The sequence below is a fragment of the Spizellomyces punctatus genome, assembly GCF_000182565.1.
Source record: "Spizellomyces punctatus DAOM BR117 chromosome Unknown supercont1.4, whole genome shotgun sequence".
Taxonomy (NCBI): domain Eukaryota; kingdom Fungi; phylum Chytridiomycota; class Chytridiomycetes; order Spizellomycetales; family Spizellomycetaceae; genus Spizellomyces; species Spizellomyces punctatus.
The window spans coordinates 1,172,126-1,191,563 of NW_015971540.1; the positions used below are offsets into that span (position 1 = coordinate 1,172,126).

General features: G+C 48.9%; 7 protein-coding genes across 7 annotated transcripts; 3 read left to right on the plus strand and 4 right to left on the minus strand.

The window, feature by feature from the left end:
- The first annotated feature begins 5 nt into the window (after positions 1-5).
- Positions 6-2,006, plus strand: SPPG_02853 (uncharacterized protein). Its single transcript, XM_016751141.1, has 5 exons — positions 6-488; positions 550-753; positions 820-976; positions 1,032-1,246; positions 1,317-2,006. Exons 1-5 carry the CDS (start codon positions 81-83, stop codon positions 1,884-1,886), a joined length of 1,554 nt encoding a protein of 517 aa, XP_016610423.1. The 5' UTR covers positions 6-80; the 3' UTR covers positions 1,887-2,006.
- Positions 2,007-2,068: 62 nt separating this feature from the next.
- On the minus strand, positions 2,069-3,701 carry SPPG_02854 (uncharacterized protein). Its single transcript, XM_016751142.1, has 7 exons — positions 3,438-3,701; positions 3,235-3,351; positions 3,072-3,163; positions 2,981-3,004; positions 2,852-2,922; positions 2,550-2,788; positions 2,069-2,470 (listed from the first exon to the last, which is right to left on the minus strand). The coding sequence occupies exons 1-7, from the start codon at positions 3,651-3,653 to the stop codon at positions 2,330-2,332; spliced, it is 900 nt and encodes a 299-aa protein (XP_016610424.1). The 5' UTR covers positions 3,654-3,701; the 3' UTR covers positions 2,069-2,329.
- A 662-nt stretch (positions 3,702-4,363) lies between these two features.
- Positions 4,364-5,842, plus strand: SPPG_02855 (uncharacterized protein; the record flags this gene model as incomplete). Its single annotated transcript, XM_016751143.1, has 1 exon — positions 4,364-5,842. One exon carries the CDS (start codon positions 4,364-4,366, stop codon positions 5,840-5,842), a length of 1,479 nt encoding a protein of 492 aa, XP_016610425.1.
- A 105-nt stretch (positions 5,843-5,947) lies between these two features.
- SPPG_02856 (uncharacterized protein) lies at positions 5,948-8,828 on the minus strand. The gene is made up of 6 exons (XM_016751144.1): positions 8,646-8,828; positions 8,468-8,565; positions 8,106-8,397; positions 7,723-8,040; positions 6,380-7,671; positions 5,948-6,315 (listed from the first exon to the last, which is right to left on the minus strand). Exons 3-6 carry the CDS (start codon positions 8,284-8,286, stop codon positions 6,046-6,048), a joined length of 2,061 nt encoding a protein of 686 aa, XP_016610426.1. The 5' UTR covers positions 8,287-8,397; positions 8,468-8,565; positions 8,646-8,828; the 3' UTR covers positions 5,948-6,045.
- A 197-nt stretch (positions 8,829-9,025) lies between these two features.
- SPPG_02857 (uncharacterized protein) lies at positions 9,026-10,059 on the minus strand. The gene is made up of 6 exons (XM_016751145.1): positions 9,743-10,059; positions 9,662-9,683; positions 9,577-9,587; positions 9,432-9,516; positions 9,245-9,369; positions 9,026-9,180 (listed from the first exon to the last, which is right to left on the minus strand). Exons 1-6 carry the CDS (start codon positions 9,998-10,000, stop codon positions 9,130-9,132), a joined length of 552 nt encoding a protein of 183 aa, XP_016610427.1. The 5' UTR covers positions 10,001-10,059; the 3' UTR covers positions 9,026-9,129.
- A 131-nt stretch (positions 10,060-10,190) lies between these two features.
- SPPG_02858 (AGC protein kinase) lies at positions 10,191-17,894 on the plus strand. Its single transcript, XM_016751146.1, has 4 exons — positions 10,191-15,415; positions 15,475-15,916; positions 15,989-17,321; positions 17,386-17,894. The coding sequence occupies exons 1-4, from the start codon at positions 10,398-10,400 to the stop codon at positions 17,586-17,588; spliced, it is 6,996 nt and encodes a 2,331-aa protein (XP_016610428.1). The 5' UTR covers positions 10,191-10,397; the 3' UTR covers positions 17,589-17,894.
- On the minus strand, positions 17,646-18,943 carry SPPG_02859 (uncharacterized protein; the record flags this gene model as incomplete). Its single annotated transcript, XM_016751147.1, has 3 exons — positions 17,646-17,982; positions 18,057-18,290; positions 18,359-18,943. The coding sequence occupies 3 exons, from the start codon at positions 18,941-18,943 to the stop codon at positions 17,815-17,817; spliced, it is 987 nt and encodes a 328-aa protein (XP_016610429.1). The 3' UTR covers positions 17,646-17,814.
- Between the last annotated feature and the right edge of the window lie 495 nt (positions 18,944-19,438).

Consider the following 19,438-nt stretch of genomic DNA (forward strand, 5'->3'; position numbering starts at 1 on the left):
AGCAGGAAAGCAACCTTGACAAGAAAGGCCCCAGGAGCTAACGACAGCCAGTGTACCTTGTGTGTCCCCGATCCCTTCTCATGGCGGTGGAGGTGCCGAGGCATGATGCTTTGTATCTCCAAAGAGATAGACCTGAGTGGAAACACCCGATTCCAGAGAATATGGAGGTGGAAGGCGAACCAGTTGATGACGCTTTGCCACAGGAAGGCCGACGAACGCAGTTTTCCGAACGAATTATGAGTCCCGATAATCCCAAGCTGACCGAAACGACCATCTCCGATAGTGACGTTAGCGTCGAAAACGAATCACTATCAAATTCCAAACGCAAGCAACCCTGGTGTCCAGACGGCTCTAGCAAGCGTTTATGTACTGACAGAAGCAGTATCTCCTCCTCACCCATCAAGCACTTGTGTCCTTTCGAAGGCTGCAATAGAGTTTTCACGAAATCGTCCAAACTGACTCGGCACCAAGTGTCTCATACAAATGAGGTACCCTTTTTGCATATGGGCGAAGACGTGGCATCGTATTCTTAATACCTACCTATTTTAGCGCACATTTGTATGCCCACATCCAGGTTGTGACAAAACATATTTGCGAGCTGACCATCTCGCTCGCCACGCTCTTACCCATGCACCTACACCCGAATTCCAAAAGCCCTTCAAATGTGATCACCCTGATTGCGGTCGAGCATTTGCAAGTCGCTATCATTTGAACAGACATATCAAGCTTCACGAGACACCACGGCCATATAAGGTGGGGATGGGGTGATTGCGACCTGGGGCTGAGAGGGTAGCTTTTCGACTGACAGCAGTGGCACAGTGCAGCTTTGGAAATTGCACGGACTCCTTCGCAAAGCATTCTCAGCTACGACGGCATATGTGCACGCACACTGGACAGAAGGCATTCCCATGTCCAGCATGTGACAAAAGCTTCTCAACGTCCCAAAAGCTGAAACAGCACCTTCGCCTACATTCGAGTAAGTGAACTGCATGCTGGTCAGTTGGCACACTAACTTATCCTTAGATTATAAGCAAATCCGAGATATCAATGCACGATCTGTAACACAACCTGCCCTAAATGGTCTCTCCTTCAGGCTCATATGAAAGAAGCGCATAAACCTGTCTGTGACATTTGCCATAAAACCTTTTCGAGACGAGACGTTTTGAAAAATCATATGAAAATACATGCGGTGGACAGGGAATTGTGGGCTTGCGAGTGGGACGGTTGCGGGAAAGTCTTCACTAGCGTGAGTGAATTGAGGTTGCTAACTACCGTACCTTGGAGGGCTCACAGGTGAACGTCAATCCGTCCATCAGGCCAAAATTCGCGCGATACACGTTCGATCTACACACGAAAAAGTCAAAGCCTTTCTGTGCAACCACGATGGATGCGGAGCCGAGTTCGCACATAAACACCTTTTAGTTCGACATCGCCGCTTACATGAGACTTCCCCAACTGTGAGGAAGAAACGCTCAGACGCCATTCCTCCTCCTACTCTTCTTGAGCACCTAACAGGTCACAATTACGCTGGTGTTGAAACTGGACGGTCAAAACCATGTCCTATAGTGGGATGTCGCTTTGCGTTCAGGCGGCAGTACGATCTAGACCGACATATAAGGAGCGTGCATAGACGTATTGACGAAGCTGATGTAATTGACAAGGTAGTGATGATGGATGGAGATTCAGCGGCGAAATGCACGGATGATAAACTTCTGTGGTCTATGGGGAGTGAGAAAGGAGAAAGGGAACCGACGCGAAGGAAAAGTATGCGAACAGCAGAGAAGATGGAAGGGTTCTACGATGAAGCAGAGCTATGGTCGGATTCTGACGAAGAGTTTAGACCAGAGATTAGCGACAGCGAGGTGGGAGATGAGGATGACGATTAGGATTAGAAGCTTAGGCAGAATGCATCGTGTACCCCACACGTGAGAGTAGTCGAGAATAAGAGCTACGCTAGAATCGCTACAGCAGTGTGTATTATGAAGCGCTGCCAATGCAACTGTAGCCACAAGATCTTGAAGATCTACGATCGTCGCTTTTTGTGGAAGATTGCAGAGGCAGTAGGGGAGGACTATGTGAACCCCGTCATCTGTCAACTGGTGAACGCCCGATGTGCTACAGAACTTTCTTCCTTTCTCCACGCTTAGGTGATCTATTAGTTCAGCTTGACAAGAAGCTAATTGAATAGATTCAAACAGGTCACGGGTAGGGACATGTACCATGCACTCTGTCATGCGGTGTCCCACTTGCAATAATACGTTTTACTTAATTGTCCTACAGGCAACAGCAACTAGCCTATCCGGCAAGACCAAAGATGGTTTTTTTTGCATCAAAGGGTTTTTAAATGCTCAATGAAAAAATTTGTAACTCTCCGCCACGCAAGATTAACGAGATCCTTGTCAAATCCACCTTCGTAGCCAAGCTCCTTGCGTTGCTGAAGCGACCACGGAAGATCATTCATGAAAGCGTGCTAGGGAACAGATATGGAAATTAAATTGAATGTTTCCGACACCTCATTGGAAAGGCAACAGAGTATACTAGAGACTCACCCCTTGGCCCGGGTAGAAAAAGACGCTTGCCTCCAATTTGTGGAATCCTTCCGCATGTCTTCCACCATGCTGCCTGATCACCTCCTCCCATTTCCTTTGCACGGCACGAGCGGTCTCGGGATCGCTAAATCCTTTTTTGTTATCCTTTTCCCCAATATGTAGTTGGACGGGCGTGTAGAGTGGAATGGGAGTAATGTCGATGAGAGACAAAGGAGGAATCCCGTAAAATGAAACGCATGCTGAAATTGTTGGTGGGTGTATGCTTTTATGCAGCTGTGGCTTGAAATTTCGGGTTTATTTACCATTAAGTGGTCCGGGATTCTTGGTGGGCCCAATGCTGGCGGCTAGAGCGAGAGACAGAGCCCCACCCATGCTAGACGAGGAGGACTATTAGCATTGAATGCGGCTGTTGAGTCAAGTATGTTACGCACCAAAATCCTATTGAACCAATTTTTCTGCTCAAGAAAAGTCATTCGTACAAAGTCTTGCATTTTTTGCAGTGTACAGCCGTGGGAACTGTACCTTTTACCATCCTTTCTCAAATCCTTGACCAATTTCGATAGCTCATCTATGGCTCCGGGCCAATCCAATTCGTCTCTTAGATGTGCCGCTTCCTGACAATCATTTTCGAGTATTCACCACATAGCATTGACGATGGATCACAAAACGACGTAGTATCTCTTACAGCGGCGTCGAGTGCTTGCTTCCCCCGATACAGATCAGGAACAATTGCGATTGCTCCAGTATCATTTGCAAGGTGTTGCGCGTGTGCTTTTATTTGCTCGTTGATGCCCCACCATTCCTTGCAGGACCAATGTATGTTAACAAAAGCAGTAAAGATATCGTCCCCTCCGCTGCATATAAAGAAGCACAATCGCAAGTCCTTACCTGCAAGACAATAATAACTGGTTCAGGAACAAAAGAGCCTTCTGTATTGAGGTCGTGCTCGACTTCTCCTTGTGGTTGAAACTCGAGAACGGGAAGTGACGACTTGTGCAAACGGGAACCGGCCGAAAACCAGCGTCCCTTTAGTGCTGGGTTTAGCAGAGGAGCGCGAGCGTGGAGGCCACGAAGGACTCTGAAGGGAGTTTGTAGGAAAGGCATGTCAGGCTACAAGCTTCTGTTGGGGGAGTATTCAGATGAAAAGGTCTAAAGTTGAAGGACCAAGGCGAGCATGACTCATATCACGTCACGCGTTGTCGACACCAGCCAGTGCGAACAAGTAGCCAAGAAAACTGTTGTTGGATTCCAGAGGGAGCAACATAGTGCGGAGCCGATGGGTATTGGCACTAGTACAAAGATTCCAACCAATTTAATCATAATTTTACTCGATTTAGACTCATGAACTATGGTTTGATCCAAAAGATCCTATATAAGTTGTCGTGCCCATTTTCCCAGGCTTTCATCTTTTTCCACAGATATCATCAATGCCACCAAAAAAGAAGCAAAAACTCGAAAAACTCGACAAACCTACTTGCTTACATACCTATAACAAGACTTCCTTTGCAAAAGCTTTCCTGCCAAACTACCACCAACGGCTTCTAGATTACATCGCCATCATCCATGAACTCGCTTCCCACGCTCTCAAATTCTACATCCTATCTGCACCATCCTTTCCCACGGTAGATCAAGATACAATCGAAGCGATTCTCTATCTTCTCAACAAAGGAGAGGCTTGGCATCCAAGAAAGGAAGCAAAGAAGGCATGGCGGGATTGTTTGCTGCCATATGTTTAACGGTACTGCCAAATCGTCGGCTTCGTTCACCCAAATCTACGAGGCGAGCAGCAATCAGTCAATTACCTGACAGCAAGTATGATGACAAACCTGAAGGTCAACGTTCAAGAGCATTTCATGCAGATGCTCCTTCGGTATATCAATCTGCGGCTCGACGTGAAGGGACAGAAGCAGCGACTGCCACTGAAAAGCGATGCGCGGAAAGCTTTCTTTACTCGACTACGCTACTTAAAGTCAGTTTTTCTTTTTGATACTGTACCTGAGTTGCTGGATTTAACACCATTGGAGAGCGAGGTTCTTGAAGAGATTTGGTCGCTCGATCTGCCTTTTCTTGTTGACAATCCACTCGCCTTCGCAGTTGTCGTGGATCCAATGTCCTTTTTCCCTGCTTACTGTCGGTTGTCAAGCCTATATGAAAAGCATGGATTTCGACGGTTCAGTGCAATCCCACTTCGCCGCTCCCTCATCCAAAGCCACATTCGTATCGACACGGTTATTCTGCACCAGCATATCCTCTGCATCACCCGCCAAGAAGCAGAAGCCGTAGCGAAGGTCGATTTATGGTTGCGCGTCTGTAATCTGCAGAACAAGGCTTTTAGATCTCGTCATGGAATGTGTTTTGAAGGCTCGATCACGACGGACGGAACCTCGATGTCTGTATACCTAAAGCACCCAGACGCAGACAAGTATGGAAAGCGCGGAGCGAGAAAGTCAGCAAAGACTCTAGAAGCTGAGGTGAAGGCAGTATATGTGGAGAACAACTTGCCTGCTTGTCGAGCAGCAGAAAATGTCATCGTTATCGACCCAAACAAGCGCGACATTCTCTACTGCCAAGACAGCAATGGTACGACGTTCCGCTACACCGCCAATCAACGCTGCAAGGAGACAGGTAGCCGCCGAATTGCAAAGAGACGAGAAGCAATGAAAGCCGGCGGCATTGACCTCATAGAATCACGTATCCCAAGCCACAAGACGATGAACCTCATGGACTTTACTCGCTACCTTCTCGTTCGTCGCGCAGATTCGGATCGTCGCAAGGAATTCTACTCCCACCCTGCCCACACACGGTGGAAGTGGCATGCATTTATAAACCGTCAGAAGAGTGAATCGAACCTCATATCCAACTTGCGCAACAAGTTTGGGAACTTTACCATTGTGATGGGAGATTGGAGCGATGCCGGTCGAACTGCGAGATTTCAGACCTCATCCAAGACAAAAGGCTGGCGCACCCTCTTTAAGCGCAACCGCATTGATTGTTTCCTTCTCGACGAGTACAAGACCTCATCTGTCTGCCCTCACTGTTCCTCTGACGTTGAAAAAGGTTTCAAAACACGACCTCATTCAAGACCTTATCGACGACGAGAAGGCAAGATTGAAAAAGTCCACGGATTGCTGGGTTGTACCAACCCTAACTGTTTGCAGCAAGCCTGGACGATGCGCTACTGGAATCGAGATACGCTGTCAACCTGCAATATGGTAACGATCGTGCAATCAATGTTGGATGGACACGGTAGACCAGAGGTGTTCAGCAGGAGGAGTGTTCCAGCTGTAGCGTAGCGTAGATTGGTTAGATTAGGTTTTCCGAGCCGGTTGTCGCGCGGTTCAATCCCTGGTGCGGGTGCTAGTGCCAATACCCATCGGCTCCGCACTACATATGAAGAGGGCAGGCAAAATAACTACTGTTCGGTAACACTCCTACTTCTACATTACGTGTTCACTAAAATTAAAACAGCCTTCCGGACCAGCCGGTGGACTGCTACTTACGCACCCAAGACCCATTTTCCAATGAACGCATCGAATCCCATATCATTGACAACAATATCACCATACAACTCTCGTAACTCTAGACTTGTAAAGCTCTCCAAGGCTGCTCTGTGTCTTGATGTAGATACAGAAGGTCTCGGCGTTGACAGCTTTGAGTACGCGCAATCATCACTATCTTCCACATCCGAGCTTGGCTCCGCAAGCCGTAGGACAGAACCCTTGAGCTCGCTGAATCGATGAACGGATCGAGCATACTCCACTGCGGCCTGAAATGTTGCAAAGAGGTTTAGATCAAAAGCTGTTCATCAACCATTTGGAGGAAAACCATACCTCGGGGGTCAAGTCTCTGACAGAAACATTTCCCACTGATGCCTGACCAAAGCTGTCCACACTGATATTGTTTGTCACCCACCAGCGGGGTAAGTGGCTATTTTTACGACGAATCCAAAGGGTTTTCCACCCGCCATCGGTGTCCTCTCCACCGGTTTCAGTCTTTCCTCGACGAATGGAGAAGATCCTTTCAATGGGACTGACGCCAGAGTTTCCTCGTCCATTTGCTCGTAATCTCGTCAATGGCCTCACTGGAGCCACCGACTCCCGTTTTTGACGTGGTCCATCATCATCCGCTACTCGGGCAACATTGCGAACGCTGTTTTGCTTGAGCCAGCGGACCGGAGCGGAAAAGACTCGTTTAATCTTTCCCCAATTGATCAACGTTTTGCGATTTGCCTTTTGCTGTTGCTCCTCCCCATACTTAAAATCTCGGGGGATCGTAGAATGTCTATGGGATTGGCTGAGCGTCGTGCCGCCAGCGGCAGGGGCGGAAGCACCTTCAGCGACCGCTACCCAATTACGAGCAGTCCATAGAGCTTCCTCCAGTAGAACTTCTACTGGTGTCACTGTTGAGGGACAGGACTCCCTTGTTGGGGTTAACGGCTGAGGACTATCCCGGTTGGGTGCGTAATTCTCTAGCCATGCATCAGAGTCAAGAAACGGAATCTCCAGTGGTATGCGAGGCAAGGACGGAAGGACATATTTGTTGTAACCGGTGACTTCATATAGTTCAGGTTTTGTGTCATTCTGTAGAGGTGTCCGATTCGGAAGTTCAGGCGGCGATTCATTAGGTATGTTCAACTCCATGGTCGTGAATCTGGAGTCCACAGAAAGATGAGCCATGTACGTTCGTGCAGTCAGCAAGGACGATTCCGTTTGTGCTGTCTGAATGCCTTTATCCACTTTATCTATATGGTCTGCATTCTCGACAGTACTGGCTGCAGCAAGCTTTTTTGCTGCTGGGTCGGTAGTACTGAAGTTTGTGGCGTCTTCTTTGGCGCTGTCGTTTTCGATATCAGTATTTGATGGTGGTCTCGACGCTTCGACATGCTCAGAGTCTTTCCTTAGTAGGTGAACTGGTAGCAGAGGCGTCTGATCTTTCGCAAAAATTGCCGCATGAATCACACTATCGTCGGGCAGTAGTAACTCTTCCTGCTCCATGTCTAATTCAGATGCTATAGCCGTCGTTTCTTCCGGTGCAGGATCGACCAGGGGCGCATGTCTGTTACGCTTATGATCAGAATGCCTACGAGTAAGAGTCACCGGCATGCTGTCGACGTTAACTGCATCTAAGAGATATGAGATAGAGTCATCAGTTAAGCAGTACATGAAGCACTTACCAGGAAGCGACGCGTCTTGTTCCGCACTTGCTATCATTATCCCATGGGTTTTTATGGAAGATTGAAGCTCTTCAACGACTGGTGCCCCATATTCATCTAGCACATCACACGCAGTCAAGAACGAATCTGCGGGACTCGTGCCATAAGGGAGCACGTCCAAGTCCTTAGCACACTGCTGGAGGTGCAGCGCTTTATCAGAAATAATATCCTGCTCAGTGCCTGGGTATTGGATATTTTCATTGACATGAGTCCTCTCGGTGGAGGTTGTGGAAAGTATGGTCACATCAGCCGCGGAATTGGTACCGTAGGAGGATTGGCCTTGAGCAACTCGAGTAAGCACACGGGAGGACTACACAGTCTTGAATGACGTTCACGAAACTTACTTGATCGCAACCAGGTGACGTCCGTGTCAATATGCAGTCCTTTTTTATTAACCACATTGACAGGACTGTCGCCAATATAAACAATGCCTTCTTGAAATTCATGATCCTCTTCTACGTCGACGGGATCATTTGAGAGCTCCAACTTGGAGTCTTTTCTGGTGGCCAGCATCGTAGTTGCCATTCTGAGCTGCCCAGTGAGGAAACAGGTGGTGTGATTAAAGCCGTGTGATTTCCCAAGCAGCTGCGCCCTTTTGTGCTAACAAACTCAGGTTGGCGCTTCACGTTGAGCTCGCTTGTAAATTTACAAAATGATATGGAATTGAGCATGCAAAATATGAGTTGCAACACCTTCGTGGTCTTACCTGTCACAGCACGACCTTCAAAGGCAGGACACGATATTATAAGGTTTCACGTGCGACTGGAGCCGCGAAATCTGCATGAACGGAACTGCTGCTACCAGCTATGTATTGTTTAACAGGGGTTCCAAAGTTAGCCTTGGTGTTTTCGTCAAGGATTGCTGTTCTCCCGTGCGGTTCTTACCTGGTCTCTCGCTCTCACAATTCCAACAACTTGCCACACAATGCTCACAATGCACTTGGACCTTGCCTTATATCCCAAGGCTAGTTCCTCAACTTTAAACCCTAGTGCTATGCTATGGACGACGCTATGGTTTAAAAAACGGCTTTGCTAGATGGGTTAAAAAAGCAGATGGGAAGAAGCAAGGGCCATTTTCACCCTTACGAAGGGGTTAGGTCATTTGGCCCAATGTAGGTAAATGTAGTGCTTAGCATATGACATAGCTGACCACAAAGCCACGAATGGACGTCAACTGTTGATCAACTCGCTGCAAAAGAACTGAGCAGAAATATATGCGCCCAACCACCGTGCGAGATGGCACGGAAAAACGTCAAGAACAGCCATAGTCTTTAGGTAAGTGATATTCATCGCAAGAGGAGTGTAAAGCTTATATTCAAACTTGTTGTTGTTGCAAGATGGCCAGGAACTGTTAGTCTCGGACGACGAATTACGCTTCCTTGGCCGGAACCGACTTGTCATTGATACCCAGTAGCTCAACCTCAAATAGAGATGCATGTTACAAGAGCGAACGCAACGACGAGATATAAAGATGCAGCCCTTACCTCAAAATTCAGCGTGGCCAAAGGCGGGATCGGTCCGACGCGGCGTGTTCCGTACCCAGCTTGGTGTGATATGACCAGCTTGGCACGCTCGCCAAGCGACATTGTAGGAACACTTTCTTCCCATCCTTGAATGATGTCATTATAGTCAGCATACCTGAACGATGCTTAACAGTTTCAGCATGCATACCTGGGATTACTCTGCCTACACCGATCTGGATCTTAATAGGGTCATTGCGATCCCATGAACTGTCAAACTTTGTTCCATCATCGAGCTAGATCAGACTGTCTTTAGAACCTGCTGCGACATGAGTCTGTGATCTCTCCATACTCACAGTCCCGGTATCTAAAGGATGGACGAATAGGATTTTGTGTAAATTGCATGAGGTAGACAAACAACTACCGGTGTTATGCACTTACAATGGATTGTAACAGTGTCGCCCTAACATGAGCATTCATTAATGAGCTGCTTCGTTTTCATAGGACGATCTAGAGGCCTACCTTTTGTGGATACGTCTTACCGTCTCCCTCTGCCAGTATTTCCTTTGTCCAGTACTTACTATAGTCCTCTGCTGGTGGACTGTCGTTTCGTGGTGGCTCACTTAATCCGGCTTTCGGTGCAACGAAATACAATGCTAATATAACGGCAAATGCGCCAGTCACCAGCCAAAACATGCGCCTATACGCGCCTGCCTTATTCTTGTCTTTGGCAGAATGCGTCCTGGGGATCTTGGGACGTGTTGGTTTAGGGGAGGTCATCGTTTCCTTGTAATCGTGTGTTGACAGTTCCTAACAAGAGATCGACTAAATGTCCAGCGGTTTCCGGCCTATCTGTAGTGGCGTAGAACTTGCATTGCGCGATGTTAACCAGTCGATAAAGGTGATATATTTATGGACCCACGTCGCTGGCGCTTCGACGTGAGGATGCAAAGCACTGGAGGGCATCGACCTGATTCAACTGCTGCCAAAAAAACGTCTTTGACAGAGACGACTTACCGCATGGACAGAGGCATGGGGCGACGATAAGAGTCCTACATGCTGCCTGGGGTTCCTTTGACAGCCAGACCGACACTCTTTCTATAGCCCGATCAAGGAATTCAAAGGACCACCAGTTGGGGCACGCCGGGCTTCTACTTTGTGGTCTTTGCCAGTTCAAATGGATTCACAACAACAAACCTCGGGAGGCACACCTGCTGGTAATGCCGCGCCACGCTTTAGTCTTCCTGCCGCCGGCCCTCGTCCAAACAAGATAGAACGGCGTCTTTCGCCATTGAACCCGCTTGCAGCATCTCCCTCCGGACTTGCCCCAACCTCTCACCCGCTCCCTGCAAAGTCTCTGCATCGTTCAGAGTTTTTAGATCCGCTTGCTGCTAATAAAACCGTTGTCGCATCGCCACCAACCTGCGGATCGTTTTTGTCTACCTCCGAACCTCCTCCCATTCCCACTAAATCGAAGCGTCGGACCTTATCTAACATTACAGCAAGCCTGCGAAAGCTAACCAAGAGTTTTTCTGAGAGTGATGCCCCCGAAAGAGAGACGAATCCATCCTCACCTGTGTCACCAGTCCAGTCCAAACCTCTCCCAGTACCCCCCTCAATGCAATTGCGAAGGACAAGTCGCTCCTCAGCTACATCGGAGAACAGTGACACTGACAGCTCAGTTTCACCAAAACCTGTTAGTCCCAGTAGTTCTGGAACCTCTCCGGTTCACATACCATCCCGGCCGAGGAAAGGATCGTTGTTGGAACATAACGCATGGGGTGGAAGCCTACCTTCCATGTCGTCCTCTAGTCCAAACCGGCCTCTCTTATTCCAACGATATGGGTATGCTAACGACAATAGCGGGAATAGTGACATAGTGACCGATCCATGTCCAGCACGATCTGTAGGCTCAATAATGCAACCTCTCTTTCCTCAGGAAGATGGAGGATTTGAGGAAGGAGAATGGGATGATCCGACAACAATGGTTCCGAAACACTTGCTGATGACCACGGGGTCTCTGCCAGATCTGCCACGTTGGTCCCGTCAAGCTCTATTGCAGCACCCTCAGCGATCTGACTCTTCAGGATCATCTAGCGTGGTATCGCCTCATGGTCAAAGTGTGCATGTACTGAGTACTGCCACCATGGACAGTAAGAAACCCGTTGGAAAAGGCAGGCATCAAAGTTTTAATTTCGGGGTCAAGCCCCTTCATGTCGAAGGTGAAGGGACAGCCTCTACCTCTGTACCGCCAATGACTGCGGTGGGACGACCCGGTCGTGCACGAGCAAATTCCGGTGCTCCTAATCTGGCATCACTCGAAAGGAACAGGGAAACTGAGGTCCGCTCACAAGGCAGTGAAGTGCGCTCATCCAGTGTTTTTAGTGCGTCGGACGTGGATGCTCTCCATGCGCTATTGGATAGATCGCGACAAGTTAAAAATTATCGATGGAAGACGTCAGAACCCGTTGCCGTATGGACTTCCTGGACGGAATACACAACCCAGAGTACATTCCATCCAATCCTTCCGCCGCGCAAAGAATCGCGAGCATCCATGTTTGATTCACCATTGCTACAACCCCTCTCTACAGATGTACGTTCCCCAAGTCCAATGTTTTCGCTGGACGACGATGACGCTCCGGATGATGATGGCGCATCTGTCGGCTCGGGATCCACAACAACCTCCCGACGCTCTCGCCCAGAGTCTCCATTCTTTGCTACTGTTCTTGGCAAGAAGAGGTTGAGCCGCTCTGGAAACCCATTATCAATAAAAACTAGTACGCCAGGTCAAAAGCAATCTTCGGACGTCCGATCCCCATCTTCTTCGCCACGAGGAACCGGAGCAGAGTCGCCGATCGTCAGTAGCAATACCTCCCAGCAGGCTGCCGAGGGCCCCACAATGACACGATCACTCAGCGACGGAGATTTGTCCGAATATCTGAAAGGCTACAGTGAAATGAAGAACTCGTTGCGAATAGCGAAAACTACATGCAATGCCCAAATCCAACGCATTATTGCCGAATTGCATGCTTTCGTGGAAGGAAGTTTGGAGTATCACGATCGAGCGCCACCACCACTGTCCTTGAATCCTTTCGATAGTGCCAGAGCAAGAGCGGCGTCAACTACGGCGCTGTTTGGACCGGACAAAGAGAAAGGAAAAGGTTCGCTTATGCACGCACTATCCGAAGGAAACTTGTCCCAATCCTCTGGTGATTGGGATCGTAATACGTCAAACGCCCAACTTGACTCACAGACATCTTGGGCGTCGGATTTGTCTATAGCTGCCGATGAGGATGCAAAGGAGCCGCCGTTATTGAAGGCTGTCACTGAACTGATCGCTATTGCGCAACATATTCTCGAGATGGATTTGGCGCAACTCATGACCCCTGGCGCCTGTCGGGACGCAATCTCTCGAATGATGGCTTTACGGGCGCTCTGGAGCAGGAACCCCGATTGGGGATGTGGTGAATATGTCATTCGTATGTTGATGGCATTTGCGGACGTGGCGCGAATGGTTGAAAGTTTAGAAGAGGATACGAGAATGTGGACGTACGTTGCTGCCGGGTCCGTGGCATCTCAAGGGGGACAGCTGGCAGTGACTCAATCACAGATCCAGCCTCGGTCGACATCCAGACCAGGATCGGGAAGCCGACACATGCGCCCCCCGCTTCTTCGACGCGAGTCACTTTCATCTGGGCTTGGACTCGAATCGAGTGGTGGCGAGGAAGAGGATGGATACCAATCATTCACCGACAGTGGAGCAGAAGCTAGTGATAGCACGAAGGGGTCCTTAAACCGTCGGCCAAGTGGACGGGGAAGAAGTATCAAACCACCGGCTCCTCTCCAACATCAATTTTCACAACCGCAACTGGTGCGACCTCAGGAAAATTGGACTCTGACTGAACTTCGAGCAGCTGCCGGGGAAGCACAAAGTGTGAACGTGATGATGGAACTCGGATTTGACGGGAGACTGTTGTATGTATCTCCTGTGGTGAAAATGGTTTTCGGATACGATGTGGAGGAAATGGTAAATGAACTCGATAACTCTCCTCAAAACGGTACACTCCCCTTTCTTCCCCCCGAAAGCTCAGATGCGAATGTTTTCAAAGAGGCCACCGCAATGCTTCAACAAGATGAGAAGGCGGCCATTGAAGTTACATACCGTGCGCGGCGAAAGGATGGGCGATGGCTGGAGATGGAGGGTAAAGGAATGGTAAACTTTGACCGCACTACCGGGCAGAAGCGGAGTACGATTTGGGTTACACGACCTGTGGCCTTACTTGGAGAGGAGTGGGATGACGTTGCGGAGAGTAGTGAAGATGGAGAAGAAAGATTGGGCGGAGAAGAACATCAGCAGAGTCCCGTCGGGATTCACATTGCCAGTATCGACACTGATCGTAATAGCCCCGTAAGAATTCGAAGTTCACCAGTTTCCTCGCCATCAGTTACAGTCGAGCCCCCAACTCCGCTCTCCAGTAACAACATGTTAAATGCACTTCCGTCTCTTGATCTGGTTCTCTGCAATATATGCGAGCGCTCAGTGCCAGCGGTTCTTTTCGAAGAACATACTGAATCCTGCAGCGAAGTACATCGGATTGAAATGGATCTGATGTTGGTGAATGACGAGTTGCGAGACGCTAAAACCCAGTGCTTGGAGCGAATCAGAGTACTTGAGCTGGAGATGACGGGAGATGGCGAGGATGAATGCGAACGGAGACTGTATGAAGAGTATGCGAAGCGATTGCTTGGCATCACGCATTCCGTATTAAACGTGATCGAGGATATCCTTGCAATTCCCATACCTGATGCCGTGGATGATGTGTGCGATGATCTGGAAGGAGGGGACAGTGGTCAAGAGGATGGGGAAGATGACCGCGTGCTGCTGCGAAATCGAAGTCATCTTATGTTGACCTCGCATGAGTCAAGCTTACGACGGCGTTCAAGCGTCACATCCCGCATGCAACAACTTGTGAACTGGAAACCACCGGCAGAGTCTGAATTCTACCCACCGGAAGTTCCTTCGACGTCCACACTCTCGGCGCTAAAAGCTCTGGACTATCTTCACACAGACACTAACACTCCACCTGCAATTGATACGGCGATGGTGGGCCTTGGACTGGGTATTTACCACCTTGCTACTGACGTTGAGTCGCTTGTCAAATCCAAGTGTGAGGGTTGCGAGAGAATGAGAAGCGTTGTTGGGCGATATAGGGAATTGGCCGTAGAGGAGGAAGCGATCAAGGTTGAGATTGGGGTGCAGACAGGTACCATCGCCGTTGACGAACGTGATCCCGGAGGGACAGAAGTTGGTGGAGTGTTTGTGCGCGAAGTTGAGAGTGGAAGTGATGCGGATGAGAAAGGGAAGAACAATAGCCGGAGCACAAATAAGCGTGCGGATGGGCGCCCGTCGAGTGGCGCTCGCTCACCTGGATCTAAACGAAAAGACCGGCGAAAGGGACGTCGAAAAAAAGGCAGCGGAAAGGCCGTGGGTAGCCCTGAAGCGCTGAACATTGACACCCATAAGCACGCCCGTAGTGCCAGTCCCCGCCCGAGAATGGTGGTGAACAAAAATAAAACGTTGCAAGTCGAGTTGATATCCTCACCGATGATTAGCTCGCCGAGGTTAGGGAGATCAGGCTCGTCTTATTTCGCATCAAGTTTAAATCAGGCGGCTCCGGTGGGCACGTCCATGGGATCGTCTCCATTTAGTGGACAAGCTTCGGGAACGGTGGGGAATCTGACACCTTCGAGTAGTGCTGCTGGTGGTCCTGGCACACCCCCCTCAGCCAATGCAGCCATTCAGCGCTCTGTGCCAAGTATCAAAGACTTTGACATTATCAAACCGATATCCAAAGGTGCATTCGGTTCAGTTTACCTAGCCAAGAAACGCCTGACTGGAGACTATTACGCTATCAAAGTCCTCAAAAAGGCTGACATGGTGGCTAAGAATCAAGTGATGAATATCAAAGCGGAACGGATGATTTTAACACAATTGGACAGCCCGTTTGTTGTTAAACTGTACTTTTCGTTTCAAAGCCGAGACAATCTTTATCTTGTGATGGAATATCTGAACGGAGGTGATTGTGCTGCTCTCATCAAAGCTGTGGGATGTTTGGATGAGAAGTGGGCTGGGCAATACATTGCGGAGGTGGTTTTGGGATTGGAGTTTTTGCACAGCAGAGGGATTGTTCATCGGTGGGTGTGATGTTGTGGCCGATCGAGCCAAGGATTACACTCTAACACATCTTCTTTAGGGATTTGAAACCGGACAACCTTTTGATTGATCAAGATGGTCACGTAAAATTGACCGACTTTGGTCTCTCTAGGGTCGGATTTCTTGGTCGTCGTGCGCGAGATTCGTTCTTGAACCCTTCATCAAATTCCTCATCCAACAACACAAACGCCCCCGGCAGTCCGATAATTGGTGCTGTCCCTACCTACCCAATTTCCACTACCACCCCTACGACACCAACTTTCTCACCATCTTCACCATTCAAACTGGGGGAACATCTGTATGGGGTCTCATCTCCGTATGCGCTGGGACGGCATAGTCGACGGAGCAGTGTCGCTAGTAATGGCAGTATGGGAAGTGAGAGAGATGAGATTGGAAGTTCTGGTAAGGTTTTTGTGGGTACACCCGATTATTTGGCTCCGGAAAGTATTTTGGGCTTAGGGCAGGGAACCAGTGTTGATTGGGTATGTTTTGCGCCCTTCTGTTGAAATGAGTCCTTTCGTTTTTTTGCTGATCTTGCGTTTTGATTGTCGCAGTGGGCTCTCGGTGTAATTTTTTACGAATTTCTCTTCGGGATTCCCCCTTTCCACGCTGCAACACCGTCGCAAGTCTTTGAGAATATTCTTACCCGCCGTATCGACTGGCACGAAGACGACTTCGAGCTATCCCCAGAAGCACGCTGTTTGATGGAAAGTCTAATGTGCACCGACATAGAGTCTCGTTTGGGAACCAAAGGTGCCTATGAAGTGAAACGACATGCCTTTTTCCGCGAAATGGATTGGTCCACCGTCATGAAGGAGGAGGCATCATTCGTCCCCAATACGAAGGGAATGGAGGACACAGATTACTTTGATGATCGAGGCATTTTGGAAGCGGGTATGGATGTGGATGAGGATGAGGAGCACAAGGAACCCGCGTTGCATAGTGAGAAGGAAACTGTGAGGCATGAGCATTTGGAGGTTCATGAAGCGGCCGATAACGCCGCTGCGACTCCTCCACGCTCCGAAGGGAAGAGTACATCGCATGTCCGGCAGGCGTCTCTCTCTTCGCTTCCTACGGATCGAGACACAGGATTGACAGAATCTGCTCCTGATTTTGGAGAGTTTGTTTATAAGAACTTGCCCTTATTGGAGAAAGCCAACAACGACTTGGTCCGCAGGTTACGATCCGAGTCCCTGAGTGGCAGTGTCGGGGATGTTGGGAGATCGAGACATCGCTCTTTGCCTGCGGGTGCGGCCAATCTGGCTGGCTTCAGGTCCCTTGCCACATTAACGAGTTCACCAGCACCTTCGCCTGCGACCCTATCTCCGCCAACCGGGCCTCTGTTAGCACCTAAAGGTCGACTTCGAAATCTTTCCTTCAGCGAAGCCCTCCCTCCTCCTGCACCGTATTTGTATCATCCTCCAATGCCCAGTCCGCCGCTTACTACAGCGGCTGGCGACACACCTAAAATTTCGAAAGTTCGCCTTGAGGAACACGAGCTGCAGTCACGGAGGAATTCACTGCCCAGCAGGCTCAGGGCAAGCAGTTTTGGAACTGGTGCTGGCAATACTGCGGCGAATTCTGGTGGTACTGTAGACACCACCCACCCAGGAGAGTATTTGCAAAATGCAAAAGAGCAGTTGATGAAGGACAAGAATGTACCACCATTATCCTCTAACGTGTCGTCATCGTCCTTGTTACCATCCCATCGGCAACTGGATGTTCTCATTGCTGATGATAACCCCGTCTCGTTGCGGATTCTGGAAAAGATGTTGAGCATGCTCGGTTGTCGATGTGTGATTGTACGGAATGGGGCGGAAGCCATTCGATGTGCCCTTGGTGAAGTCAAGTTTGACGTTATATTTATGGATATTCGGATGCCTATAGGTATATTTCAAAAGGAATGCTCGGTTATATGCTGTTGATTGCGAAACTAATGAGCGTCCTATAGTGGATGGCGAAACTGCCTCGCGCATGATCAAGTCCACAAACAACGTTAACCAAACTACACCAATCGTGGCCATCACTGCCTATGAGCAGACCTTTCAGTTGAGTCAGGGGTTCGACGATACCATGTCCAAACCTGTTACAAAGGATGTGCTGTGGAAGATCTTGGTTGCGATAGAGGGGCGTCGGGAAGCGAGTATTATATGACAATGATTCTCATGTGGGTTGCGATGATTTCGACCCATTCGTACACAGGATTGGCTTGTTTTGTTTTTTTCTTTTGTAGACTTTGCTTTGATTTGTATGATAGTTTTCCCCTTTTATTTTCGTCATGTGTAAAGATGACCTTGTATACCCCAGATCTTGTCCATCTTGTTCAAAAAGAGTGCTGATATTGTGGTCTATAGTATACATGAAATATCCACCAGATCGCCTAATCTTCCCAATCCATTGGTACGACGGGTGGTTCAGCAGCTATGGGGCCAGACCGCACTGGTCCCAGCTGCTGCGACTGATATGCCGCTGCAATATATAAGGAAGCAGCAAACGTCATAATTCCAGCAGTAAGGGATGTGGCGGCTGTTGGAATAGTTCCCATCGGCTGTTTGTAAGTGAGATATGAAATACAAGATAAGAGACGGCGATCACGCTAGTGACTAACGAACGACAACGTACCGTAAACATCTTAACACCGATAAACAAGGCAACAGAATGAACGATGGCTAACGGAAACGTCACTTCGAGACCAGATCCGACGAAAATGGTCAGGCCAACATGCAATAGGGTGGAGCCAAAGCTCGCAACAACTTCCGACCACGGAGAAACCTCAAAGGCGGTGCGTCCTTCCATAATCGCCAACTGATTTTTGGCAAATATTGCACGTTCGTCTTGGCGATAGTAGAGGTTCATCTGTAAAAATATTCATACGCTGTCAGTGCGTACGTCTGTTTGCAGTAGAACGTGTATCTGAACCTTACTCGAGCTGCCAACCGTCCAACAGAGCCAAGGCATTCCGCTGCCGCCCAACCGAGACCCACTGAATACGCCATCCCATATGTCGCACCGCCAGGCCATCTATGTAACAGTACCCCTCTGACAATCTCTTCACAAATTCCAGAAGCCAAAGTCACTAGCGTTCCACCTCCCACAGCATTTGGGTTGACTTTTTTCTCGAGAAACTGAAAAGGAAGGCGAAGGCTCAGTGCAATGTACCAGCCTACTGCACCATAAAGAACGTATTTGAGAACTAATGGAAAGGTTAATACATAGGTGCTGGGCAGTAGGCGGAAGAGAATGGAAGGGAGGACGAGGGAGAATGCAAAGAATGGGAAAGCCAGACGAGAGGATTTCTGGAGCTGGGATGCCGTCTGCGGATCTGGGATAACGCCCTGTCGAAGAGATGTCGATGGAGCGGTTTGGGTCCCCACCGGTGGGCTTGGAGGCGACGACGATTTCGTTTGACGGCGAGACATGTTGGCCTCGTAGTTATTGTACGAGCGATCTACAATTGAGTTTGGTCCGCCTCTCGGTTTTGCATGACTGTGCAGTAATGAAGACGGCATTGTGCACAGTCACGAAGCTATCTCAATCGTAAAATTCATCTATAGCTTGTTGAAGTTATCTTTTCCTGCTAGTTCTTGTCATGAGATGATGGAATGTGGAAGCTTATGCCAGGGCTATTATGCAGAATATTTTGGCTTGCGGCAGCTTTGTTTGTTAATACGCCGCAGGTTAACTCTCAGGTCGATAGGAATATGAGTGAATACTACTTGTTCCGTTTGTACAAACAAGGAACAAAGCTTTTCAAGAGCTTTCCGTTGCGTTTCCTGAGAACAACAACCCGCGAGCAGAGACAGACTAAAATCAAATATATTCACCAATCTCGCTGGTCATTGATTTGGTTGCCCAAGGGAGGTATTGAGAAACTGTTTTTGTTGCATTATAGTCTTTCGTTGCGCTATCAATTGCAGGTGAAGGAGAGAAGGATAGGTCAATACGACTTACGGCTGATTTGGCACGGAACATTGATAACGAAAGCAGTGGGGTGTGGTTCCGTA